This window comes from Melospiza melodia, chromosome 15 (assembly GCF_035770615.1).
Source record: "Melospiza melodia melodia isolate bMelMel2 chromosome 15, bMelMel2.pri, whole genome shotgun sequence".
In the NCBI taxonomy this organism is placed as follows: domain Eukaryota; kingdom Metazoa; phylum Chordata; class Aves; order Passeriformes; family Passerellidae; genus Melospiza; species Melospiza melodia.
Window position 1 is genome coordinate 4,102,434 of NC_086208.1, and position 27,466 is coordinate 4,129,899.

General features: G+C 58.7%; 1 protein-coding gene across 1 annotated transcript; it reads right to left on the reverse strand.

The window, feature by feature from the left end:
• Positions 1–944: 944 nt before the first annotated feature.
• On the reverse strand, positions 945–27,401 carry CSPG4 (chondroitin sulfate proteoglycan 4). The gene is given in 11 exon segments (XM_063169448.1): positions 945–3,644; positions 3,818–4,001; positions 4,804–4,958; positions 5,113–5,247; positions 5,412–5,610; positions 8,390–8,566; positions 8,942–9,421; positions 9,720–11,026; positions 11,029–13,297; positions 14,581–14,744; positions 27,302–27,401. Coding segments are annotated over 11 exon segments (7,074 nt in total). The 3' UTR covers positions 945–1,740.
• Between the last annotated feature and the right edge of the window lie 65 nt (positions 27,402–27,466).

The following is a 27,466-nucleotide window of genomic DNA, read 5'->3' on the forward strand; positions in this document are numbered from 1 at the left end:
GCTGGGAAGGAAAACACAGCCCTTGGTGGATGGAGGTGGACGCAGCCCCCATCCCTCACTGTGGGGATGGAAATAGTGAAGAGAATGAAAACGTGTGTTTGAATGAGATGGGGAGGTGCAGAGCTGTGATCTGGAGTCAATGGCAGAGGTTGTCCCAGCCCTTGGGAGCAGCACAGCCCTGGCAATCCCCCAGTGATGGCATGGGCAGCACGGTCACCCTGACCCCATTTCACACAGAGGAGAGGGAGTAATTTGCCTCTGAGCAGAAGGAAACCTCATTTTTCCCTCTAGATGAGGCAGGAGAGAGTTTTGGAGGTGGGGAGCAGACATCCCTCAGCCTCCCCCTTGGGCCAAACAGGCTCAGAGGTGCCAGATTTCCACTGTGCCCTGTCCTGTGGGGACACGGGGAGCCTGCCTGCACCCTCATGGCTTTGGGTGCCCATGAGATGTGCCAGCACCAGCTGAAGCAGGGCAGGTGTGATTTACTGCTCAGCAAAGCTCTGGCACCATAAACCCAGCCAGGAAAACTGCTGGCATGATCCAGGCAAACACGCAGCTCTGCTGCAGCTCTGGAGTGGGACCACACAGGGTCACTGTTTAGGGAGGGATCACGGGCTGGATTTTCTCTTGGGTGAGAGGGGTGCAAGTAGTCCCCCCTGCTCCCTGGGGGCTCATGTTGGCTTCCCACCAGACGTGTGTGAGCAGGATGTGCCCTGTGATGAGATTCCCAGCTGCAGCAGCACTGGGTATTATTGTTGGGTCCCCTCCTGAGCTCAGCGCTCAGTTTTTCCTCTGCCCTCCCTCAGACAGTTTCTATTTAAGTTTTTAAGACTCCAGGCTGGGGAAAATTTGAGCAAGAGCCCAGAATATGGTCCATTACCTCCAAATGTTGCTCAGCAGCTTAAAACAGGCCTGGCAAGGGAGACAGCTTAGGAAAACAGTGATGCACCTCGGAAAAGGCACTTTATTCTGTTTACTTCTGCCATACTGGAGTATACAGTGGAAAACTGTGCTGGCTCCGCTTCTCTGCTCTCCTCTCTGGTTTCACACTGCCCAGGTGAGCTCCAGCCATCCCTCCCTGCCAAGTCCTACCTGTTGTGCAACCCCCCCAGGGCTCGGTGCAATTGGCTTCATGCAGCACGCGGCAAGTAGAGAAAGAGCGAGGCGGGTGTTTTTCCAAGTGGGCAGGGACTCCTAAATTCCCCTGGCATTGGCCACAGAATATTTTCTGAGCCTCTGCTCCAGTGTCTCAGTGTCTCAGTGTCTCGCCTAGCCCTGGGGAATTTGGGCAGCTTCATCCCCAGCCTGACTCAGCGCAAGCTGCTCCTCATCCTCCATCTCTTACCAGGAGCTGTGAAAAGCACCCCTGTGGTGACTGTGCTGCCTTCAGAGGAGCCACCACTGGACCAGCCTGGGTGGCTCTGCGGGGAGCAGTGTCATCAGGTGCTCCCCAGCACTGTGGCCTCCATCAGGTGGCCCAAATGAGCACCCAAAGTCAGCAATTCCCAGCGATGCTCAGGAATTTTGCCTGTCCCCAGTTGCTTATGCAGTGCCCCCCTCCCCTGCCTAAAGGAGATGTGGGGCTACAAGGTGGGCTGGAGCAGCAGCCCCTGCATCCCCAGGGCCCTCCTGCATGTGTGGGATGCCAGCTCCCAGGGAGGAGGAGGAGGAGAGCCGGGAGGAGGTGGCTGGTGGTGCTGCAGGAGGGGCTGGGTGCCCCGGTGGTCGCAGCTGAGCCCTTCACACCCAGTACTGGTTGTTTTTCAGGGGGGGGTTGGAAGTCCGGCAGTACTGCAGGAGCTCGGGGTCCGGAGGTGCCCCAGAGCCCGTGCCAGGGGGCGGGGGGCCCGTGCCCTTGCCCTCCAGGGTGGTGACAGTCGTTAGGGGGATGCTTTGGCCGGGCTCTGTCCTCCGGAAGGTCTCGTGGTCTGGCACGGCGCCGTTCTTGGCCTTGGCGCTGGGGGTGCCCTGCACGTGGTGCTTCCCCGTCTTGTTGCGCTTGTGCAGGTAGAAGAGAAGGGGCAGGATGAGGGCCAGCAGGAGGAAGATGAGGCAAATGGGGATGATGATGCTGAACATGTTGGCCTCAATGAAGCTGAGGAAGGTGCCCCCCGCCCCGGGGCTGGGACTAGTGGTGGCACTGGGGGCCAGCCAGGGAGTGGGGAACATGCCCAGCTCGCTGGCATTGGGGCTGCTCCGTGCTGTGCCACGGGGCACTGGGGGTGAGGGTGCCAGTGGGACTGTCAGCAGGGTGACACCGTAGGATTTGGAGGCATTGTAGGGCTCGATGCCATACTCCAGGGATGCCAGCGCTGGTGGCACGCCATCAGCCACCAGCTCAAAGACAAAGCTGTCCCTCTGCAGGGGTTGTTGGGTGTCCCCAGCATCCAGCACCTCCAGCCCCACCAGCCCCTGCTCCAGCTCGCTCTGGCTGAAGGTTTCGATGGGGGATGTGGGCTGTCCTGGATCCCTGGGTACCCTCACAAGACGGCTGGCACGGGGTGCCCTGCGGACCTTGAAGACCGGCACGCTCTTGGTGTGGTTGGCCAGCTCACTGGCATCGAGGACACTGGTGTCCAGGAGGGCTGTGGTGCCTCGGGGCCACAGGCTGCCCGCTCGGGTCTTCACCGCAGCTCGGACGGTCACGTTCACCACCCCGCTCCTGTTCCCTGCCCGCGAAATGGCAACGAACTGGAAGTCATCCTGAGGGGACCTGAGGTCACTGAAGGTGAACGTCACCTCCCCACGATCCAGCTGCTTCTGTGAGAAGCCCCGTGATGGCTTTTGGTTGACTTGCAGCTGTCCAAACCTGGGCTCCCTGGTGATCCTGTACAGGACATTCCCTGCCCCTCGTGGTGCGGCACCCAGCAGGTGATGCTGGGACACGGGGGCCCTGTTCAGGTCTTGGGGCACCTCCAGCAGTGCTGGGCTGGCAGTGGTGCTCAGGACAGGCAGCACCTCGATCTCCAGTGAGGTCTGGATGGGTGGGTGGTGGCCACTGGAGAGGCTCAGGGCTAAGGAGCCTGGGGCAGGGCTCCCAGCGGCAACAAACACCACGCGGCCAGCGTTGACATCCGCCTGGGTGAAGCGGCTGATGGGCTCCCGGGGGTCGTGGGCACTGGCCACGTGGCCAGAGAGGGGTCTCTGGAGGACGCTGTACACCATCTCCTGTGGGGACACCAGCGGATCTGCCACATCCAGGTACTCCTGTGACAAGGTGACCACGGAGCCTGGCGGCACCTGCAGCACCCCTTGCCGCTTCACCACCCGTGGTGCCACGGGGCTGCCGGCCACCGTTAGGTTGAATGCTTCAGAGATGACCACCCCATCCTGTGGAGGACGGACAGACCGCTGCTCCTGGGGCTGGAGCCACGCCCTGAAAGTGAAGTGGTCTTTGGAGACGCTGTCCCCACCATGGGCGTACACCAAACGCCTCGCTGCCAGGTCTGACTGCAGGAAGAACGGCCGTGACTGCTGCAGGGGCACACCGGCCACCAGGAGCTGTCCATGAGCTGGTGGCTCCGTCACCAGGAAGACAACATCATATCCAGCCCGCTCAGGGACCAGGATTCTGCTCAGGAGGTTGGAGGCATCCAACACCGAGGTGTCAATCTCAGCCTGCTGAGCCCTTGTGAGCTGCAGACCTGGAGAGAAAAGGAGTAAGAATCAATGAATGAAAGTTGGTCAGGGTTTGTTGCAGTGATGGAAGAAGGAATTGGATGCAGTTTTAGATGTTGAACAGCACATTTGTCTTCTTCAGACAAACAAGCCCTCCTGAAGAGCTGGTTTATCCCATGCTTCCTCATCCTACCCTTACCTGTGTTTTTCCAAAGCTGAGTCAGGCGCTGGGGACAATTCTCCTCGAAGGAGATCAGGACGAGGAGGATGAAAGAATCAGAGATGGTCGTGGGAGTGACCACACGGAACCGGATGGCATCTTGGGCCAGCCAGAAGGGCTGGCCTGGCATCTCGTGCTGGTAGAAAATCAGCTCGCTGTCCACCTGAAAATTTACATAAACCCTTGACTCTGGGATGGAGCAACTAAGCTGTCATTAGGTAAGAAATGGGGATTTTCACTAGCCATGGCACAGTAGTGACCATGGGGAGCTCATGGTGTTTCTTGACCAGGATGTGAAATTGTGGCTGCCCCATCCCTGGAAGTGTTCAAAGCCAGGTTGGACAGGGCTTGGAGCAATCTAGTAAAAGGTGACCCTGTCTGTGGGGGGGAACAAGGTGACCTTTAATCTCCCTTCCAACCCAAACTGTTCTGTGACTCTGTGATGTTTCTCGCAGCAATTAGGGGAATTTAGGCTCAGAGGAATGGTTGAGGTTGCTCAGCATCCTCTGAGGGTGAGCACAGCACAGAGGAGCTTCCAGGGAGGGTAAACCCATGTGTCTCTGAGTGATGGAATAAAATAAGACCCTTGCTAGACCCTGCAAAATTTGGCCCCTCAGGAGAAGGGTTTTTCCAGAGCAGGGGTGAAAAAATCATGCTTGGCTCTTCCCTTCAGCAGCAGCCACGCTGGCTGGCTCTGCAGCAGGGAGATGGCCTAGGAAAAGGGATTATAGCTCCCTCAGCCTCCCCCAGTGCTAAATCCAAGGCTGAGGCAGCAGCTCTTAATCCCTCTTAGCAGCTGCTGGCAGAGCTGGGAAAGTCACAGCACTGGAGCTGGCAGCCTTGTGCTGCCTCCTGCCTGGGATCAGGGGCCTGTGGTGGGGCTCATACTGGGACCCCCATGTGTGGTGGGGGTGATGAAGGGCTGTGTTTGGGGTTCTGGGGGGCTGGAGGAATTGAAATCCCACCTGGGCTTGGGTGAAGTTCCTGATTTCCTCCCCCTGTGAGGTGGTCAGCCTGCCCAGGCGTGGGGCTTGCTCGATGCTGTAGTACAGAGCGGTGGAGCTGGTGGGGCTGTTGCTCACTGCCTGCAGGTTCTGGCTGGTGATGGGCTGCAGGGCACCTGGAAAACACATCCACTGTGGATTTTAACCAGTCACCTTGCCACCCACCTGCAACCTCTGCCAGGGGCATCTCAGCAGTGCTTGGGCAAGGGCAGGAGTCCCGAGGGGGCCCCATTGGAACTGGATGAGGATGGAGAATGTGCTGGTACCCACCTGGGCACAAAGTGAGGCTCTGCTTCCTGGCCAGGCTGATGACAGGCTCTCTCTGGGCCCTGATGAGGAAGAAGTGCCCAGGAGATAGGTTCTCACCATCCCACAGATCGAAGGCAAAGCCACCATCCAGGGGTCCTGTGGAAAGCACAGACCTGGGCATTTGTGGGGCCAGAGGAGATGCAGCTCCCCATTAACCCATCAGGAATTTTTTGGGATGGGGTTGGCATCCCCTGTGGTGGCACAGTGTCCCCAGCACCCTGGGGTGGTGCAGGGGCCTGGGGCACTCAGTGCTGCCCTACCTTGGTGCACGAAGAGGACGAGGCCGTTGTCTATCTGGGCCTGGGTGAACCTCTGGAGCTCCGTGCCGGGCGCTGACCGCAGCACGACCTTCCCGTTGGCCGGGGGCTGGATGGAGTAGGTCACCTCCTCTGCTGGGGAGTCCTCATCCTCGGCACTCAGGATGTGGGGGCTGAGGACAGCCGTGGCCCCTTCCCGCAGCTGGGGGACAGGGAGAGGCTGAGATCCCCCTGCCAGACCCCCGGCACCTCTCCCCTCCTTCCCATCCCAGCTCAGAGCGCTCTGCTGGGTGCCAGAGCAGCACATCCCAGCCCAACAAGGGCGCCTTGTCTGCCTCCTGGGGACGCCTCCAGCCTCTGGCCTCTGCCCAGCCCTGCGTCAGCGCTGCCGTGTTTGCCAGCACGTGCCACACAGCTGGGTCTGCTGGAGGGCAAGTGTGCCTCAGTTTCCCCAGGTGCTGGAAATGGAAGAGGGCACGGTGCCCTGGGGCAGGGGCTGTGCCTTTGGGACCTTGCTTTGCAAGGAAGGGGTTTTAGTGGGGTGCACAAGCTGCTGCTGGGCACCCAGTGACCACAAGCAGCCCTGTCCCTCCCTGGCTGGGTGTTTCTCCTCACTCCTGCTCCCGTCCCAGTGTCCCAGTTTCCATCCCACCGCCCCCTCACAAAGCTGCAGCAAGGCCCGCTGTCCCAGCAAACCCTCCAGGAATGACAAATATGTGGCTGAGTTCAGAGCCACTGAGGAATTTCCCAGGACCACTTCCTCCCACCCAGTGGTGCTGACCCTCCCGTGGGAACATTGCCACCCCAAAAGCCTTGGCATCTCCCATCTCCAGCCGGAGGCAACGATTTTCCCTGCTCGTGACCCTGTGCCACATCCCCATCTTGGCAGACCACAGGGATGAATGTTGTGCTGCCAAACAAGTTCTGCCCACACAGCCCAGAGCTGCCCTTTGCCCTCAGGATGCCTGGAAATCATGGGGTGCATGGATGGAGCTGTGCCAGGGCCCGTGTGGGGTGGAGGGGTGGCATGTGCAGCATCCCGCAGCATCATAGGGCTGGGACCTTGGAAATCTGCATCTCGGGAATCTGCAGGACAACAGCCAGGCAGGCGCTGGAGGAGGTGCTCTGCTGGATGAGCTCTTTTCTGCTGTTTTCAGCTGGCCTAACCCAAAACATTGCTTGAGTGGGTGTGGGTGCCGACAGAGAAATTGAATCCCTCAGCAGTCCCCACGGGATGGCACAGGCAGGCTGGAAAACACAGCTTTGGAGAGGCAGGGTGGGGGAAGTGCTGCTGGACACACAGCCGGGACAGGAGCCTCACTGAGCTCTTTGGGCTGCTTCCTCTCCCCAGCACCCACAGCAGCTGGAACTGCAGTCACACTGGGGGCTCGGAGCCATAACAAACTCCCTGTGGGCAAAGCAGGAGGGATGGCAGCCCTGGGGCACCGCTGTCCCCTGGGAAGGGACAGTTTGAACAGCTGGAGCAGCTCTGCTCCCAGCCCGGAGCTTGCACTGCAGGAGCTGACCCACTTCTCCCTGCTCCTCGTTCTCTCTGCATTATTAAAGCCTTCCCCTGGCTCTGTGCTCGCTCACTCTGGGCTCTTTGTGTTTGCTCAGCCTCCGTGTCGCCTCCGCTCCCGGGGAGCGTGGCCGGCTGCTCCAGGGTGGTGGAAGCCTCTGCCTCGGTGGCACCCAGCCATCCTTCCTTCAGATCCAGCCCAAAAACTGCTGCTCCTTCCCAAGGGGCTCCACTTTGGGGTCTAGACCCAGCCTGTTGTCCCTCGGCATCCCTGGAAACCTTTGTGCAATCCCTCTCCCAGGCCTGGCCTGACCTTTAAACACTGAAGTCATCCCTCAGCAGAGCACAAACACGGCAGGGCCGGGCCTCTCCCATCATTCCCGTTGGGGGAAGGAAGCTTTTCCCTGCTCCAGAGCTCCTCTGGGCGGCTGTGGTCACTCTTCCCAGGGTGCTAAGGCATTCCCATGGAAAGGCTGCCTCAGAGTTCAATTTTAGGAGGTTTTTCTGTCTTTTTACCCTTATTCTTAGCATGATGGCTGGGGGGAAGGGAAGGCCATGCTTACACTGGATGTTTGGAGTGGGGAAAAGGGGCTGCCATGGGCCCAGCAGCTGAGGGGTCAACTTCTCCCTGAATTTTGGCCCAGGTGAGGCAGGTCTACAAAAGGGATTTGATCAGAAGCTTCCTGGGCTGGAGGGGGAAAACTGGGGCAGGCACAGAGCTGGGGCTGGGGTACCTCCCAAACTTTGCTGGTATCCCTCAGAATGGCTGTCTCTGGGGCCAGGCAGGGCAGCCCCTTCCCCTGGGGCATCTTCTCCATAGTCCAGGCTCCCAGAACCCTTCCCAAGGCAGCTGTGCGATGATCCCCAGGGAGCAGATTGCTTTCCAGCTGCCAGTCTGAGAAATCCCACATCTGGGATAGTGAAAATGGGTGCAGGGCGGTGGGGGAGGCATGATTGTGTTTCCTACTAAATTCTTTGCTGGAATTTTGCATTAGCGACCCCGAATGGGACAGGGAGGGGTTGGAAGCAGAAGATGGGAGTTCAGCAGCAGCTGAGACCTCTTCCCTTCTGCCTGGGATGGACGAAAAGAGAGGTGTGAGAGCTGCCCGGATGACTGAGTGAGCAAGCCCAGCCCGTGTTGGTGGAAGGCGGGCAGGCTGCTCCCGGAGCTGCCGGGGATTATCCCGCGGGCGGGCAGGGCTGCGGAGCCGCTGCCGCCGTGGCAGCGCCGGGAGCGCGGGGCGATGCTCCCACCTCGCGGCCGCTCCCCGCACCAGCTGGGGGCGAGCCCCGCGCGTTCTCCGCCTCCTCCAGAGCCTCGCCCCGGCGGGAAACGCTCCTCCCTTCCCATTGCCATTGCCATTGCCATTGCCATTGCCTGCGGTCCGCCTCTGGGCGGCAGCCCGGCTCTGCCGAGCGCGGTCCCCACGCCGGTTCCCTCCCCGCGGCCTCCCAGCCTCACCTGCAAACCGGCGTTGACCTTCAGCCGGGGCGCCCTGGTGCTGCGGGGCAGGATGGTGATGAACACAGTGCGGGCATGGCTCTGCCGGGACACCTCGGAGGCGTTGGCCAGGATGGTGAAACTGTCACTGAGGGATCCGCGACCGTCCTGCCTGTACTGGATCTGCTGGTTCTCCACCTGCGGGGCGAGGGCCAGGTGATCCTCCACGGAGGACACAGCCCACCGGCCCCTCTGAGGAGGTGACCCTGAACCGTCCCGGGAGGATGATGGCAACCCACTACAAGCTCAGGGGTAATAACCCTGTGGGTTCTCTGTGGGAAGCAGAATTGGAGCCCAGCATGGGTGCTCTGCCTGCATCCCCACCCCGTATCCCTTATCCCGTATCTGAGGCTGCAGAGCAAACCCCCCACCCCAAATACCTCCATCCCTTCCAATGGGGAGAGGACTCCTGCAGCCCACCCCAACCTCCTAGTGTGGCTGGGGGCTGGAGGCCACCCCAAGCTGTCCCCAAACCCCTGGGAAAGCAGCCTGGTGGGCAGGTGGGTGCTGTACCTCACTCCAGGTGAAGCTGTGCAGCCCGCCCTGCTCGGGCCGCTGGCTGCTCAGGAGGGTGCCAAACCGGGGGGGCTCCAACACCCTGAACTCCAGGCCGAGAGCTGGGTAGTGGGCGTTGGGAATGCGGAGGATGCTCGAGGAGATGACGGCAGAGCCACCTCCTGGGACTGTGATGTTGTGGACATCCAAGGGGACGGTGATGGGCAGCACAACCAGGCTGACCACCACCCCCTCCAGAGGGTCTGCGCCGCGGGCGGTGATGTCCAGGACAAACTGGTCACGCTCCTCGTTGGGCTTGGAGTGCAGGTAGAGGACTCTGCCATTGTTGATGTCCTCCTGGGTGAAGGACTGGATGGGGTCCAGGCTGGGCTGCTCGTTCATGTCCTGACTGTGCTGAAGCATTGCCAGGAAGCCGGAGGCTGGGGGCCTGCTCACCAGGTAGACTATATCTTGGGAAGGTATCTCTTCGTGGGTCACCTGGGAGTGTGGGGGAGATGAGGCATGAGTGGGAGGGCTGGAAACTGAGGCTGGGCTGCCCCACAGCCCACCTGCTGTGCAATCCATCCCTCAAAGCTTTGCTGTGGGATGGACTGCAAGAACCACCTTACTGAGGCCATGCCTGAAGCCCTCTCTCTTTGCCCCCTGGGCAAAGCCTGACAAAGGCCTTGGCTCTGAGCAGGTGGGAGTAAAATGGAGTACTGGGGGTGGCCATCCTGGTTTGGTGGCCACGGAAGTGATACAGGCATGGGGAATGACTAGAGAAGGGGATACTCACCATTAAGTCCTCCTCCTTGATCCCAGATGCTTCCCCCTGGAAAATATAGATCTCCTTGTGGTTAACTATGCTCAGGGGGCTGGGATGGGTGTCCAAGAACACGCTGATGGCCAGTGTGTCCTCCACTGCCACCTCATTTGCTTCTACAGTGAACTGGAGCTCATCCCGGGTGTTCCTGCTCCCGTTGTGGTGGTAGGAGATCTCTCCAGCCAGCAGGTCCCTCTGGGAGAAGGCCATGACTGGCTGCTCCCCTCTCAGTACAGTCCCCCACCTTGGGGGGGTGGTAATTAGGAACCGTATCTCTTCATCTGACCTGATGTCCATGTTGGTCTCCAGGCTGAGGACAGAGGAGTCAATGCTCCCCTGGGTGCCCTGGTGGATGACCAGACCAGTGTTGTTGACTATTCTGATGTAGGGGTCAGATGCCTGCACTTCCAGGAGGGCTGTGGTTTGGTGGAGGCCATCCGAGACCTGCAGCTGGATCCAGCCCCGGTCAGCGCCGGAATGGACAAAGAGGATCTTCTTCTTCCTCAAGTCATCCTGTGTGAACCGATAGACCTGGTGGCGCCTGTCATCGACAGACACAATGCTGCCGAACAAGATGTCCTTCCTGGTCAGCACCAGCTGCGCGTCGGAGAAGCCGGAGTCCTTGTCAGTGAAGGCGATGTGGTCAGTGGTCAGCAGGTGCTGCCCATTGCGCACCACGTTGAAGACTCTGTTCACCGCCCGGACAGGGCTGTGGTCATTGACGGGCTGGATGGAGACCCTGAACACGCCCCTCACCTCCTCGGCCTCAGACCCAGCACTGCCCTCGCCCTGCCTGATGGCTACGAAGGGGATGTCGTCCTCCAGCGTCTCGGAGTCATCGTGCTGGTACAGCAGCCGGCGCTGCAGGATGTCGTCGTTGGTGAACTCGGTGATCTCCTCCAGGGAGGCCCAGCCGTGGGACGCAGCCCAGGCCAGCCTCCCGTGCACTGGCCCCTCAATCACCTCATAGACGTAGTCCATGCTGTTCACGCTCTGCACAAACAAGTGATCCTTGGAGATGACGGCCTGTCCGCCTTCCGGCACGGTCAGCAGCACATTGGTCAAATTTGGTGCATCGGGGTCCCCACCAATGCTGATTCTGTAGGTGTAGACGGGCGAGTGCTGCTCACCAGCGTGGACGCGGAACTGGAAGAAGTCTTCAGCTTGCTGGGAGTTCCTGATGGTCACGCTGTAGCTCAGGCGGTTGTCCTGCAGGTCCTCTTCAGTAAATCCAAAACCTTCAGTCAGCCTGTTGCCAAGCAGCTCCAGGTTTCCCTTTTTGGAGCCTGGACGATCATGTAGTGGAAGGGAACTGGGGCAGAGTTTGGATCTTCCAGCATTGCCTCCAGCTCCTTGCTGGTGATATTTCTGTGCCGCTTATTCTTCATCTGGAGGGGAGCCATGGTCCTCATCTTAATGGTAGCTCTTTTAATCCTTATGAGGAAGGTGTTGTTTGGCAAGACCTTCTGCCCCACCTGGACTTTGAATCTCACCTCCTCCACACTGTCTTCCAGACGGTGCTCCGGGTCTGTGCTAAAATACTGGATGCGCCCTTGCTCCAGGTCTTGTTGGTGGAAGGACTCGACTTTTTTCCATTCCCCTCCCATGCTCCCTTGCTTCTGGACCTCACCATACTTCAGAGGCTCCGTGAGGACGTACAGGATGGAGACCCGTTGTTCCACGGCGTTGGTCTCCACAGACAGGTTGGCTGTGGTGATGCGTGCAGCCCCTCCTTGGGAGAGGGAGAGGCCGGTGTTATTGAGCAGGCGGATCTCAGGATCAATGGCCAGGATCCTCAGGGTGGCAATGGGGCTTGGCACGGCGCCATCACTCACCTGCAAGGTGAGCTGTAAGTTTGTCCCACCCTGGTGCACATAGACCACGTTGCCAGCTTCCAGGTCCCTGCAGGAGAACTCTTCAATGGGCACTCCAGGGTGGAAGTCTAGCTCCACATAGCCCTCCTCCATCTGCTGACTGTGCAGCTGGAACTCGAGGTCATCGCAGGACGAGTCATCATCCAGGACCTGCAGGATGTCGGTGGTCAGGTGTTTCCGTGTGTGCTTCAGGATTGTCATGTGGTTCCCATGGGGGAAGAGCACCTGTGGGGCATCGTTGACAGGGTTGATCATGATGGGCAGCAGGTACACCTGCCCCTGCCGCAGGCACTCTGGGACCCCTTGCTGGGTGGTCACTGTCACCTCCAGCATCAGCTGGTCCATGGGCCCTTCGGAGCCATCGTGGATGTACCTGACTTTCCGATTCACAATGTCTAACAGGGTGAACTTCCTTCTGCTCCTGGACCCGGGAATGTCCAGCTCCAGCTGGCCGTGCCTGGGGTCACTGGTGATGCTGAAGAGGATTTGGGACTGACGGATGTTGGCCAGGCTCAAGTCTACCGTAGGCTGGGCGTGCTTCCACTCCAGGTAGGCCATGCCCCCTTCGGAGACGATGAGGGGGCTGACATGCAGCAGCCTGCTGATGTTGGCAAAGGCAGGTGGGAAGCTGCTGTCGGGCCGGCACGGCTCCACCACCAGGCCCGGTGCTCCGGAAAAGCCATTTGGAGGTGGGGAAGTGGATGCCTCATCCTGCTCATACACCTCCTCATAGTCCCAGTAGTGGTCCTGCTTCCCACAGCCTACTGTGATGTCCTTTGTGATCACAGCATCCTGCAGGCTCCTCCTCTGCATGTTTATCCGGAGGTCCTCCAAGCAGCCAACAAACGAGTGGTTGGTCATGGTCCACAACGAGATGAAAGAAAGATGGTGCTCCCTCAGCCTCTGCAAAGCTTTTTCATCCATACCTCCAATGAAGAGGTTCCCCTGAAGGTCCAGGTAGTTGTTGATGCCCCGGTTGGATGTGGATGAAGCATAGTAATCGATCAGTATCTCAAACTTGTGGATGTCTGTGTGGACCTTGACGTAGTGCTGCTGCTCGTCGCTGATGAAGACGTTGTTGTGCAGGACGATGACGCCGTTCCCCTTCTCCACAAACCCTCGCAGGCGCCCATTGGAGATCTCCAGGTAGAAGAAGTCATTCTCCAGCCCTGCGTGGTAGATGAGGGGTGCCTGGGTGATGCTCGTCGTTATCACAAACTCGATGGTCGCCTCCTGCCTTGCGTCCCACGTGGGGAATGCAATGTAGGAGTGTGGCCCCGGGAAGCCGAATGGCTCCTCAGGCTCTGCAGAGAACTGTGTGCTGCACCCTTCCTGGACACGGTGGAAGGTCTTGGAGCTGCCATCAGCAGACAGATGGGAGAGGACATCCAGGCCGTTGAATGTCACCAAGTGAAGGCAACCCCTGAAGGGAGGGCTGGCCTGGGCAAGGTAGGGCAGGTCCAGCCTGCCCGTCCCGCCGGCATAGAGGCCGTGCTGGATGTCCAGCTCCCTCGCTGGCCCTGCGATGTCTGCAGAGCTGTTGAAGAGGCCATCGATGGTCAGTGTCATCCTGCCATCTTCCACCAGCAGCTCCACGTCGTGCACTGCCAGGTTATCAAGCTGCAGCCCTGCTGGGGACTGCAAGGTCACCTCCTCCGAGCCCAACTGCAGCCTGGCCTGCAGGGAAAGACACAAAATCCTCAGCTCAAGCGGGGCCTCTCCACCTTCCAGTAGCACCTGCATGGACCCACACCCAGGTGCTCGCAAGGGTTTTGGTCCCTTGGTTCGCCCCTCCACCTCTGGATGTGCTCCTCCTTCATCCTCCCCATGAGCCTGCCTTCTTCATCCTGCTCTCTGAATTTCTCTAATTTTTCACTCATTCTCAGCAAACCCGAGTCTCAGGGCTGGGCTCCTCCATCTCCCTGTCCCACAGCTGGGCTTTTCCTCTCCCCTCACAGAGCAGCCCTGCCAGATGCTGTCTCCTCCTTCCCTGCCCTGTCTTGCCCACTGCCCTCCATCCTTGCAACCTGGGCTGCTTCCAGCCCTTTCCCTGGGAACTGGCCGGGGAAATAGCAGGCTTTGCTCCTCGTGGGCAGCAGCCTGGAGCCTGCCTAAGTAGAGGGTTAGCTGGTGAGACACATGGCATGCATTAGGGACACCTCTGGCCAGTGGCTCTCTGGCTCTTTTGCTTTGGTTTAATGCGATTGGTAGCCCAGCCCAGGCTGCAGGAGAGGCAGATGTGTGCCTTGGATGCTCCCTGATCTTTTTCCTTCATGGTGGATGCCAATACCCTAACCACAACAGGGAATTTTATTGCTCTGTCTTGATTGCTTCCCACGTTCCAGCTGGGACAAGGGAGATCTCTTTTTTTTCCCTGGATCCTCTGTGTCTCACCTCCTCACACTGAGGGTGCTGTGCACTGTGTCTGACCACGCAATGCACACGGGGTGCCAGTGTCGGGGTGTCCCTGTGATCACCCCCAGCATCACCCAGGCAGTGGGTCAGCAGCTTCCCCAGATGGAGCCTGGTTCTCTGTATTTAACCAAATCTTCCAAGACTGTGTCCACTCTCCTCTTGGAGCTCCCTGTCAGGGGTCCTGGCAGCTGGTCTGCCCCTTCATCCTCTCACTGGATGAAGTGAGGAGGACACAGTCTCCAGCTACATCAGGGAAGGGATAGGTTGGATATTAGGAAAAAAAAATCAGCAAAAGAATAATAAAGTACTGGAATGCTCTTCCCAAGGAGGTGGTAGAATCACCATCTCTGGATGTGTTTAAAAAAAGACTGGACATGGCACTTGGTGCTGTAGTCTAGGTGAGGTGTAAGGGCATAGTTTGGACCCGATGATCTTAGAGGTGCCTTCCAACCTCATCATTCTGTGATTCTGTGAAATCACACTCCCATATATGTACACTTTGAGCCATGACAGAGCCCCCAGCCCATGGAGAGGGGGGTGCTGACCTGCAGGCGGCCGGCTCGCAGCTGGAGCAGGAGGTGGTCGGGCTGGCCGGCAGCCAGGAAGAGCAGCCCGTTGCCCTGGCTGGTGAACAGCTGCAGCCGCAGCCGCACCGCGCGCGACGCGTCCGACAGCGGCATCTCCACGAAGCTGTCCCCGAAGAAGGAGGCTGGGGAGAGAAGGGAGAAAGGTCAGGCAGGGAGGGACACCTCCTGCAAGCCCTGTCCAGGTGGGTGCTGTGGTCATGGAGCCCATCCATCAGCCCTTCCCTTGTTTGCCGTCTGACAGGTTGCTGGAGTCCAGCAGCCTAAAAAGACCCTTGCGGGAGAGTCTGTTTTTCTGATTTTCCTAAAGAAATCCTAGAATGGGCTTGGGTTGGAAGGAAACTTAAAGCTCATCTAGTCCAAGTCCCCTGCTAAGGCCTATGACATTTCCCTTTCACAAGGGACCTGCAGCTTCTCACCTCTATCTCCCCTCTTCCTCGCCCTCTACTTTGGAAAAGACGCAGAAATTTTCCACTGTCCCACGTTGCTCCAAGCCCTGTCCAACCTGGCCTTGGACACCTCCAGGGATGGGGCAGCCAGAGCTTCTCTGGGCAACCTGTGGCAGGGCCTCAGTACCTTCTGATTAAAGGAACTGTGTTTCTCCTCAGTGCAGGAGGAATAAAGAGGAGTGCCAGTGATCCATAGGTGGATGTGAGAGTGGATGGAAACCTCGGTTCAAAGCGGGCGCCTGGAGATGCAGCTGGAACATGTTCAACACCCAGTGTGCATCAGCCCTGGAGGACTCAGCTCAATGGCATGTGGTCATGAAATGACAGACTGTGTCACAGGGCAGAGGCAGGAGAGTGCAGGATTAAGAGTACAGGGAGCGGCCAGACTTAATTTTAGAGCGCTTTTAGTTTTTAGCTGACTCAATGCATGCATGTGCATCTCACACATGTCAAATGTGTGTGGCTGGGGCCTGCAGCCACCCATCCTGCTTGGCTCCAGCTCAGCCTGTGGCAAAGCTCTGTGCTTAAGCATAAACACTGCAGCCCTGTAAGCTGGAAATGTTTGGGGAGGATATGTCAGGGACAGGGGCAAATGCACATTTTCAGTCCATATGTAGTCACAGGCTCTGCTGGAGTTTATATGTGTGAAGCTTTCCTGCTGTGCTTTACTAGAGCACTTATCAGATCCACCCAGTGGGCGAACTACACTTTGGTTTGGGGTCCCAGATCTGTCTTGCTGAACTAGAACAGGAATTTGGTTTTCAGGGTCCCAGCCCCTGATCTTTTTTGGAGGAGGCAGGGATGGATGTTGGATGCTGGGGTGACACCAATCTTCTGCACAGCGAGGTCTGGGTATAAACACCCACATCTGCTGTTAAAATTGCTTCCCTGGATGCATTTTCCTCTTACCCAAGTTTCTGTGGGATGACCAGGCTGGGAATGGGCAATGCAGGCTTTGCTCACAGGGTGGTGCACTAAGTGAAAACCCAACCCTGCAGGACAGCCACCGTCACTGAGGCATTTGGAAGGGGACCATCTGTAGAGGTGATGGCAAAAGTTGGCGTGGCAGGGACAGAGTCGGAACACTCTGATTTAACTTTTCCCATTTTCTTCAGAGCTGAGCCCTGCAGTGCCTGGGGGAAGCTTTCCTGAGCCCTTTGGGAATGGGGAGACCTCCTTGTCCGGGACACCACAAAAAATCATTTCCTGCCACTGGCAGCAGAAGAAAGTGCCTCAGTTTTCCCCTGTGGTCTGAGAGGATGACGTGGGTGTTGCAAAGGACCATCACCCCACCCGTTCTGGACAGGGAGGAAATGGCACCATGGAAATATTTGGCCTTTGCTGTAAGACCGAGCCCTTTGCCCAGCCCAGGGCAAGGCTGTCAGGGTGCCTGCTGCTGGCATGGGGCACTTTGGCTTCCTTGTCCTCTCCAGCCCAGCCAGTGACTCAGAGGAGCTGTTCTGTTCTCTGCAGGGCTCTGTCCTTCCCTGACCTGCTCCCTCCTTCCCATGGTCCAGCAAAACCAGCCTTGCCCAGCGGCCAAGGGTGGTGGTGGGTGCTGGGGCTCTCAGCACCGCCTTGTCCTGGGGCTTGGTGACCAGGAGTGACGTGGCACAGTGGAAAAGGGAATGTTCCTGTCCCTCCTTGCACAACCACAGGCACACGTGGTCCCCAGAGACATCCATGGACGTTATATGCTGCCTCCCAATGAGCTTCCCTGTGCATGCTCCATGCTCCAGCTCCCGCTGCGATTTTGCTACATTTTAGTGGCTTCCCCTAATTAAAAAATGTTTTTCAGATGGGTACTGAGTGGCTGCTCTCACAGGGAGGGAAAGCTTGGCTGGGCTGGACTCACCAGCAGCTCCCATGCCCGCCAGGGGCTGGGCAGTGTCTCGCTGTGGGTGCTGGGGATGAGGGTTTGGGGTTGCTCCAGCAAGGCCAGTTTGTTTTCCAGTGTGCCAGGGGGCACCAGCTCCTGCAGCCAGCACATTTTGTCCTGCCTGCACTCCACCAAAGCTGCCAGAAATGTTTTCCTTGTTCTCTCATAAAATTCTAATAATAAAAACCTCCCAGAGGTGCGGATGCCTAGGGGAGTGGTGCTGTTTGTTGGGGAGGAGGAAGGACCCTTGCCTGGATCCACGAGGCGCTGGAATTTTTCTCCAGCAGCAGAGGCAGTTACTGTTGTTTGTCCTCCCAAATTCCTGCTTTATTTCAGGGCCACTCTCCTCCTCCCTCATCAGCCCAGCCAGGATGTGAAACCACTTAGCCTGTGACATTTCACTTTCACAAGGGACCTGCAGCTTCTCACCTCTATCTCCCCTCTTCCTTGCCCTCCACTTTGGAAAAGACGCAGAAAACATGGATTTTTGGGGTTTTTTTTGGAAATGCATTTTGCTCTGCAGGAGCCTCCATGGGACAGAGTGCCCCATCCTGGTCCATCACCTGGAGCAAGCAGGGACTTCCAGGCACCCACCCCCATCCTGGGCAGGCTCAGGTGAGCTGCTGGGATCATCCCATGAGGATGAGTTCCCATGCCCCAAAAGCACCTATCTCAAGTGATCAAAGGCTGCCACCATCATACCGCAGGAGTGTTGTGCCCCTCATCCCTGGATGCAGATGCCCAAGGGGACCCCTCCTCTCCTGCCATGGGGAGCAAGAGTTCCCCAAATCCTGGCCACGGGTTGGAGTGGACACCCCGGATGTCCCACTCACCCCGGATAAAAACAATCGACATTCCCATCTTGCTGCGTCCCACAGGAAATCACCATGGGTGCCTTGCCAAGCCGATTGAAAGGCGTTGACGAGGAGGCGAGAGCAGCCTCCTCCTCCGTCACAGTTTCCGAGCAGCCAGCCAGCAGCCAGCAGATTATAGACTGCAGTGTCACTTGGGTTTGAGGTGGTTTTTTTTCTTTTTTTTGCACGGAATAAAACAAGGAGATGAGCCAAGAGCTCTAGGAGGGCTCTGGGAGCAAGGCCCCTGTTCTGGGCCTGCAAACAGCGAGGGCTCCGTGCGAGCCGGGCCTGCCCCAGCGGCCTCCAGCCACGCGCCGGCCCCGGGAGCTCTGGCCCTCTTCCCCTGCTCTCCAGCTGAAAACACGGCTGGTCTGGCCTCTCCAGCAGCGGCTTCTTTGGTGCTCAGGGAATTTTCTGCCTGGGGGAGCAGGAGCAGAGCCTGGGGAGGATCCCCATCCGCTCAGGGGGCTCTCTGAGCGTTTGGGGCTCAGCGAGGCTGTTTTGGGCTCTCCTTTGTGTTTTTAACACGCATCACAGCACAGAAACTTCTCCCAGCTCCTTCCCTGCACGTAGGAGGCTGAAGGCGCCAAGTCCAGGCCCAGGCGAAGGGAAGAGCTGGGAAAGCTCGGCGCAGAGAGGAGCGGCCCTGAGCACGAAGGGTTTGTGCAGCAGGGACAGTCCTGGGTGTATGGAGGGCACGGGGCTGGTGAGGGGCTGCTGCCCTGCCCAAGGCTCCCACCCCAGCCTGGGGCATCCCAGGACAGCATTCTGGGGGGCAAGAGGAGCAGCTCGGGGTACGGCTGAGGGGCTGCAGGGTCCCCATCGCTCTGGCCACGGCAGGACACCGAGGCTGAGGAGGAAGGAGCGGAGCAAAGCCTGCCCGAGGATGGGTGTGGAGCCGGGGAGGGGCTGGATGCTCAACAAGGCTCCATTCAGGCTGCGGTGGGGCAGGTGGGGGCCAGGACCAGCTGTGTTTGCAGGGAGGCGACTGGAATTCATTAAAGCAGCTCTTTAATGAGCGCAGCGGTGCCAGGAGAGCCCCGTGCAGACGCACGCGCCCCCCTGAAAGGCTCCCTGTGTTCCCATCCCGGCCACACCGCTTTTCCAGCGGTGGAAAAACAGCCGGGCAGTGAAAGCTCCTTGTTGCCCGAACAGCCCCAGGCTTGTGCGGCCGCTGGTGCGGCCCTGCCCGCCGGCTGCCCTCCTTCCTGCCATCCCCCTGTGCCAACAGGCGGCCCCTGGGCTGTGCCCGCTGCCGGGCCGCCACTGGGCAGCCTGCTGCCATCCTTCTCCGCAGCCTCAACCACGGAGCTGGTTTGGAGGTTCTCTGAGTTGTTTGGGGATGTTTTTTTTAATTTGTGTGACTTTTAAGGTAGTGAGGTCACCCACTGCCAGCCTCATTGTGCTGCACCCCCATCGGCTGTGCAAAGGGCGGAGGGGCTGGGGGATGTGAGCACCGGAGAGATTGGGGGGATGTGAACCCCGGAGAGATTCGGGGGATGTGAACATGGGAGAGATTCGGGGGGTGAAAATACCTGAGGGGTTCAGGGCAATGCCAACAGCAGAGGGGCTGGGCCATGTGAACAGCACTGGAAGGGCTCAGGGGTGCCCAGCGCTGGGGATGCTGCTCGGCAGCTCGGTCCCCTCCTGTTCCCCCCGCAGTGTGAGCTCAAGGCTCCCATCCCGCTGGGTGGGCAGGACCAGCGCCGTGGGTGGTCCTGGGGGCTCGGCTCCCTTGTCCCCATCCTGGGGCTCTGATGCCCAATGGGACCTGCAGCCCCCCAGAGCTGGAGCTGGGCTGTGCCCCTGTCCCCACACAGGCTGGAGGGGCCACGGGAGGAAGGGATCCAACGGGCTTTTGGAGAAAGGCTTCATTATGCTCCACATTCCCTTCGTTTTATGGTGTGGTTTTATTTATGGCCAGGGAAGGAAATGAGCAGCCTGTGAGGAGGTTAAGGCAAACACCGCAGTGCGCAGCTTTGGCTGGGGCTCTGCTGGGGAGACAAATGGGGGGCTGCTGCCTTCAGACATGCCCCGAGACCCGAGCTGAGCACCCACCTGGGTCTCCACAGCAAAGAGATCCCAGTGCAATGGAGATGAGCTGGGTTTAGTCTGCAGCAAGGGCATTCAAACCCGGCAGGGATCACGCCACAGTCCCCTTGTGCCTGCCCCAGGAAAGCCTGGGGTTCTGCCTCAAGATGTATGGGATGGGTGTCACAGGCACAGATCCATCCCTGCTGTGACAGCTCCTGGCACCAAGAAGGACTTTTCCTTTTATCCCCAGTCCCAGTGATTCCAGGGACGGCTGCTCCCACATCTGAGCCAGGGCTGTGCGTGCTTTTCCAGCCCCAGCAATGGGAATCAGTGCTCTGGTTCTCACCTCCCCCTCCATCTGGCCCTCCCTCACGGCGGGGCTCCCAGGGGCCGCCGCTTTCCAGGAGTGCTGGCCAGCAGAGATTGCTGGAAAGCAGCACCCACAAAACCACCAGGAAAGCCATGGCTGGTCACCTTCCCAGCTCTGGTCACCTTCCCAGGGCTGCCGACCACCACAAGTGCCATCACCCTTGCTTTGGGCGCGGGAGGAGAGTCCTGGGCAGGGTGCTTTGCTTTGCCCCCATCCCACCCGGGTGGCCTCTGGCTGCACCACGCTGCTTTGAACCCCTCCTCCTGTGTTTATTCCTTAAGTTCCTCTTCCCCGTTCCCCGGCCAGCTGCTCTACGCTCGCCTTCCCCAGCCTGACAGCTTTGGGGAAAAAACAGCCTTTTCACAGCCCACGGACTCTGGGGTCAGGGGAAAACATGAAAACATGAGAACATGCCCCCTGCTAATTCTGTGCTGTCTGGGAGGGGGCTGCTTGTACCTTCCCGTGTCCTGCCAGCCCCCAACCCCAGCCCAGCGCCTGTGCCTGCTCCTGCCTGCCTTCCCCATCCTTAGGAGCTGTGATACAGCAGGGAGGCCATAAAGCAGGGTCCAGGAGGCTTGGCTAGAGCTCCAGAGCTCCATCGCTTATCCAGCATGGTTTTACGATGATTCAAGCACAGCCCTAAAGCTGATGGTATTTCCTGAGCTCTCCTGCTCAGCCAGATGCAGAGCCGTGGAGGGGAGGGCCAGGAGCTGGGAGCCAGCCTGAAACCCCCCACAAAGGTCACAGTGCTTTTGGGAAGAGCTGTGCCCCCAAAGCCTGGCAGGAGCAGAGCAGGGATGCAGAGCTTTTAACGATGAGTGGCTCAATGGCTCCGGAGGGACTGAAGGAATCAGCCCAAGCTGGAAGCAGAGTTTGGAGTGTTTGCCCTGGGAAGTGAAGCGGGGGGAGAAAGTGGGAGGATTTGGGGAAGCAGGAGGCTCAATGGGGCTTTTGTGCCGTCCCCTGCAGCGTGACTCAGGCTCGCTCAGGCTCCCGCTGCCAGGAGAAGTTGGCCTGGAAATACTGTATCAGCCCCAGAGGACGTGGTTTCCAAACCATTCGAAGTCGGGTTTTGTTCTATTTCTTTCTGTCTTTTTTCTCTCTCCCAAGCCCTCTTCCTCTGTCTCACAGGCTGGCAGGTCTTCCAGCCCCACCCTGCCCATCGTGGCACCCGCTGCCATTCCCTATCCCACCCAGTCGAGGAGAAGCTTGCAGAGCTGAGGAAGAGCATGTGGTGGCACAGGAGGGGACAATCCCAGCCAGCCCCTGGTGCACATCCCACCTGCAGATCCCTGAACCCCATCCCTGAACAACCAGTGGCTGTTCCCAAGCTCAGTGAGGGAAGGAGCTGGCGGGGGGACGGGAGCAGCCGGGCCAGGGATGCTCGCAGACAGCCTGGAGCAGCTCGGTGTTACCGGAGAGATCCTGCCTGCTGTCAACAAACAGCCCGCGGCAACGGGGCCGGCTCCAGCCGCCCGGCTCTGATGGTTCCCAGCCCCGCTGGTGTCAAGTGGCTCCCGACGCGCCAGGATGGGGGGAGTTATCAGCCAAAATTGTGGGGGAAGAATGAGCACGAGCAGGAGCCTTGAAACCTCGCCAGAAGATACCTGCTTGCCTTAACTGCAGCATGCAGGGATGGGGAAATGTGTCAAGAGGGATGGCAAAACGTGCAATTGCGGTGTAAAATGTGTAAATTTGGGTTATTCAGCTTTAGTTGTGCTGGTAAGGCAGCACCCACAGCACCCTGCACCCCACAGGGCACCAGGGACCCCGGCCAGGATGAGCTTTAGGTGATCCTGAATGCTGTGAGGGGCAGAGAAAAGTGTCTCCATGGACAGAGATGGGGGAAAGAGAGGACATTTTTTGCTCCTCTGGGGCTGACATGCTAAACTGTCTGCAAAGAAAATGAGTATTTTCTTTTTCCCCGCTCCTTCTAGAGCTGAAAGCTTGGTCCTCTCCTGTCCTATCCAGTCCTCTCCTCTTCCCCCACCCTTCCAGAGGTCCCCCTCCCCACTCCTGCTATCCCTGACTTTTCCATCCATGAGAAACACCCTCTGGGGTGATGTTTATAGAGAAAATAAATGCCTGCTCTATTTGTGGCCCGGGGGGAGGCCTGGCTGGGGGGCTGTGGGGGTGTGGAGGCCAGTGCTCACATCCCCTCCCAGGGCTGCAGGGCTTTCTCAGCCACATCCACCTCGAGCCAAGACTTCCCTCTCTTCTCCCAAGCTCCCAGAGGAAATGACCCTGGTGGGCTCAGAAATTTCTGTGGGATGGGATGCTGAAAACCTTGACGCCCTTCTGAAGCTCAGTTAACCAGAGGCTGGGAAAGGGAATGGGAAATTCCTGCTGCCCGCCCCTCTCTCTGCCAGGGCTGTGAGGGGGTCGAGGATGGGGAGCACCCATCAACACGGCTGGGGATGGCACCACGAGCTCTTGGTGGCTCCAAACCCTCCCATCCCTCGCCTGCCTGCAGCACAGAGGAAAAACAACTTCCAGAAAGCCAAGACTTGGGCAAAAGTAGCAGCAGGGATTCACAGGGCCATCCCCAGCTGACTCACAGCTCTTTCCCCAGCCAGTGAGTCATGGTGATGGATCCAGTGTTGCTTCTCTGTCTCCCTGTCTGGGAGGCACGTGATGGGCCTGGCCACCTCCAAACCGTGTTTGCCCCATCACTCTCTCCACTCCCAGCAGTTTTTGGAACCCTTCTCAGGGCTGTCAGGCAGCCAGGGCAGTCCCTGGGCACAGGGCAGCTCCCAGAGGCACTGCCTGGAGCCATGGGCGGCACACCCGGGGAACGGGGATGGAAAATGGCATTTGTCACCCCCCTGCATCCACAGCCCAGGGCACAAACATCCCCCACCCCACCCTGATGCCAGCTGAGAGGCCCTGTTTGGTCTGTCCTGAGGGTAAAGGACAGGCAATGGGTGACAAACCAGGCAGCAAATGCATGTTCCCTGTCCTGGGGTTGGGAAGAGCTGCAGCAGCCCTGCTCCTATGGATTTTAGCCTGGCTTTGCAGATCCCAGTGCTGCCCTGACTCTCAGCTTTGCTTTGCAAAAGGCTTTGTGAAAGGTTCTCTGACTTCATAGAACATATTGGGGATATGCTTCATGGAATATATTAATATTCTGTCAATACAACAGACTAAAAATGATAAATTATCCTCATATAACAATACCTAACAACATTCTGCTGTATTGGTCAAAATATTATATTGGTTATATATATTTTTAATACATATATACATATTATATATATAACCAATATATTATATTGGTAAACTCGACCTCCCTTTTTTTGGTCTATTTACCTCAGGAAAGGTCTGAGGAGTTTCCCATGCCAGTGCAGCATGGCAGTGTCCAACCAAACACAGGGCACGATGGAGACAGCTCAGAAGGGCTGGTTTGGGACTGAGGGAGCTCTGGTGGGCACCTCCTCTCTCTGTGTCTCAAGGGTTTGGAGACGCAGATGCTGAAGGGGCTGGTGGCAAATGAGGCTTGGGACGCCCAGGTGAGAGCTGGGAAGGGCACAGGAGTTTCCAGGAGTGTCCCAGCTGAAGGCTGGGGGTGATGCTCACGCTCAGCTTTCCCAAAAAGGAGACGGAGCGAGCCCAGCACCTGGAAAGGGCCGGGGAGCAGCCCCGGGGAGCTGAGGCTGGGCTGGGCCAGGGCCTGCTGTGAACAGTCTGTGCTTGGAGCTTTATTTAGGCACGCAGGCTCCCCCTCCCAGGCCCTGTTCCTGTCCAGCCTTCAACCTGACGTGAGCTCCTCGGGGTGAGCTTAACCCTGTCCTGCAATCCTGCAGGAATGTACTTATTATATTTTTGCCCACAGCTCTCTGTTGCTAAATATAAGAGTGAGACAAGAATATTCCTCCCCGATTCCCACGATACCAGTTTGTGTTCTCCCCCCTTTTCAGCATTTTTCCTGTTCTTTCCCATCAGCTGGAAACTTTTCCAGCTGCTTTGAGCTATGACCTTAAAACATGTGGCGCGGCCATAAAAAAGAAAGTTTGAATAAATCAGTCAGATTTCCAAAAGTGGAGGAAAGGAAGAGCCGAGGTGGCTCCGTGGAGCTGAGGAACGTGGAGAGAGCAGAAGGGATCCTGGATGGACACCCCAGGGTGTCCCAGACACTGCTCCCTGTCCATGGGCAGGATCCTGGACATGCCAGGATCCCTCCTGCCTCCCCAGGACCCCATCACTGCCTTGGGGTCTGCCTAAACTTTGGAGGGTGTCACATTTTTGGCACCACTTGCTGAAATCTTGGGGTGAACGCTGCTCATGGGGAGTCCACACATCCAATTCTCTCCTCTCCCTCACTCCAAACCTCCACTAACAGGGATTTTGGGGAAGGGGGAGCCCAGCCTGTGAGTAAACTCACTGAGGATCAGAGGGGAGCCAGGCTGTCGAAAAACAGTTTATAAAGCTTCACACTCTGATGTCAAGAGGACAAGTTTTATGAGTGTTTTTTCTTTTTGGTATAATCCTGTATTTGATGAAGTGGATGATGACTTTTCCCATGCTGGGCTGGGCAGGAAGGCCTGGGTTCCTGAACCTGAGCTTGGAGGGAACACAAAACACAGGCTTCACCCCAAAAACCTCAGCCCTATACTCAGCATGCTGCTCATGGCTTTCCCTGATGGGAACAGGGGATGTTCCACAGTGGGCAGCCCATGGGAACAGCTGGAATGAGCACTGCTGGGCTCAGCAGGGATGTTCTCAGCTGCAGGGGCTGGTGGGAAGCTGCTGCCCAGGCCCAGGGTCACAGCTGGCACATCTGTTCCAGCCCAATGCAGAGACAGTCACCAGCATTTGAACATGGGGGTAAACCCCCTTTTCCTCCCCAGCCCCATGCCTTGACCAGGGAGGTGCCCACTGATCCCCAGAGCCATGGGGGAGTCACCTAGGGATGTCAGTCTGGGGCTCTCACTGAAAGCCATGGGGGTTTTGGGGTTTTTTTGGGGTTTCTCCAGCCCCATGAAAGAATTTGGGACTGCCAGGGCAGCCCTCAGACCCACCCTGGACACTGCACAAGCAACAGATCCATGTGGGGAAATCCCATCCCGGGATGGAAAGGTCAGGGCTGGGAGGAAGGAGACCACTCTGTTCATTAACAAAAGGGATTCTTTTTCCACTCAGCTTGCCAGGCACCCTCCTATTTTGGCGCATGACAAAAAATAGAAAGAACAAGGCCTAAGGTAATGAAAGGAGCATGTCCCAGAGGCCAGCTGCTCTCTGGGAGGCAATGGGGACAGCAGGAGACCAACAGCAGCCCTGCAGGTGCTGAGGGCCACAAGGCTGGGCTCTGGGACCATCCTCCTCCTTGCACTGAAACAGGTTTGCATGCAGAAGTTGGTTAGGAAGCAAAAGGCTGGAGGTTTTCAGTAATTCCTTTGGGAACTGCTGAGAGCAAGCTCCTGCCTCTCTGCTGGTCAGAGTCCTGCTCCCTGGGGGGAAGTTAGGGAAGAGACACTCCTCAGTGAAATGATACATTATTTTTGGGGTGAGTTAGGGACACGAAAGTGCTTTTTAAATGCCCTTCAAGTTCAAAGCTGTAGCTGCTGCTGATGCAGTGCCCAGTCAGAGCCCAGGCACAGCTTGGAGGGTCAGACCCAGTGGGACAGAGCCTGTCCAGAGCCGCGGAGCCTGCTGAGGCCGGGAGGGAGCTGGGCTGTGGCACGGCTGGCAGCATGCTCAGGCTGGACACACGGCCGTGACAAGAGCTGGGTGTGCAAACCTGGCTGTTCTACGGAGAAAACTGGGTATAAATCCCACACCTCTGTCCCGCCGGAGCTGCCAGCCCTGTGCCACCACGGGGGGACCCTCAGCCCCAGCCCTGCGGTCCTACGACCCTTCAGGGGCTGTGCTGATGGGAGAGGCGAGCCACTCAGTGACGGGCGGGCGGCTCGGGCGGGGACACAGCCTAGGGCTGCACAGGGGCTGCCCTCGCAGGCGGCTCCCGTGGCAGGGCCAAACATGGGCACGGAGGGCTGGCGAGCTCCCTCCCGGCGGCGCCGGGCTTGGCGGGGCAGCCTCGGTGCCTTCCCCCGGCCGGCTGCCCCTGGCGCCGAGCGCGGCCGCTGCGAGCCGCGTCCCACACGGAGCACGGGGCACGGAGCACACACTCACACACAGCCCACACGGAGCACGGGGCACACACACACAGCGCCCACACGGAGCACGGAGCACACACTCACACAGAGCACGGGGCACACACACACACACACACACCCCCACACAGCCCACACAGGGCACGGGGCACACACACACAGAGCACGGGGCACACACACACAGCCCACACGGGGCACGGGGCACACACACACACACACAGCCCACACGGGGCATGGAGCACACACACACACACACACACATCCACACAGCCCACACGGGGCACGGGGCACGGGGCACACACACACACAGAGCACGGGGCACACACACACACACACACACACACACACACACACACACACAGCCCACACGGGGCACGGAGCACACACACACACACACCCACACGGAGCACACACACAGCCCACACGGAGCACGGAGCACACACTCACACACCCACACGGGGCACGGGGCACACACTCACACACACCCACACAGCCCACACGGGGCACGGGCCACACACACACCGTGCTGCTCCGAGCCGTGTCCCACACGGAGCACGGGGCATACACACACACACAGAGCACACACACACACAGAGCACACACACACACACACACACACGGAGCACGGGGCACACACATCCCACACGGAGCCCGGAGCACGGAGCACACACACACACACACGGAGCACGGGGCATACACACACACACACGGAGCACGGGGCACACACACACGGAGCACGGGGCACATACACATCGTGCCCTCTGTGGGAAGCGCCCAGCGAGGCTCCCCCCGCCCTGCGAGCCGCTCCTCTCCAGCCCCCGCTTCCCCCACACGCCCTGCCCCAAAACACAGCGCTGCTGCCAGCCTGGCGACAGCACCGCCACCCCGGCAGGGACAGCCCGCATGGCTCACCCGTGTCCGCTGCCTCTCCCAGGAGCAGGATTATCCCCAAGGATTGTCACTCTCGGTTTGGGGACAGGACTCACCTCCGGCCGGGGGTCCCGCGCTGAGGGGCCGGGGGTGGCCGGCCAGCAGCAGCAGCAGCAGCAGCAGAGCGGGGGTGGCGATGCCACCGCGGGCACCCATCGCGTCCCCGGGGCTGCGGGACGGCACCGCCTCGGCCGGCGCCTGCTCCAGCCCGGGCTCCCAAT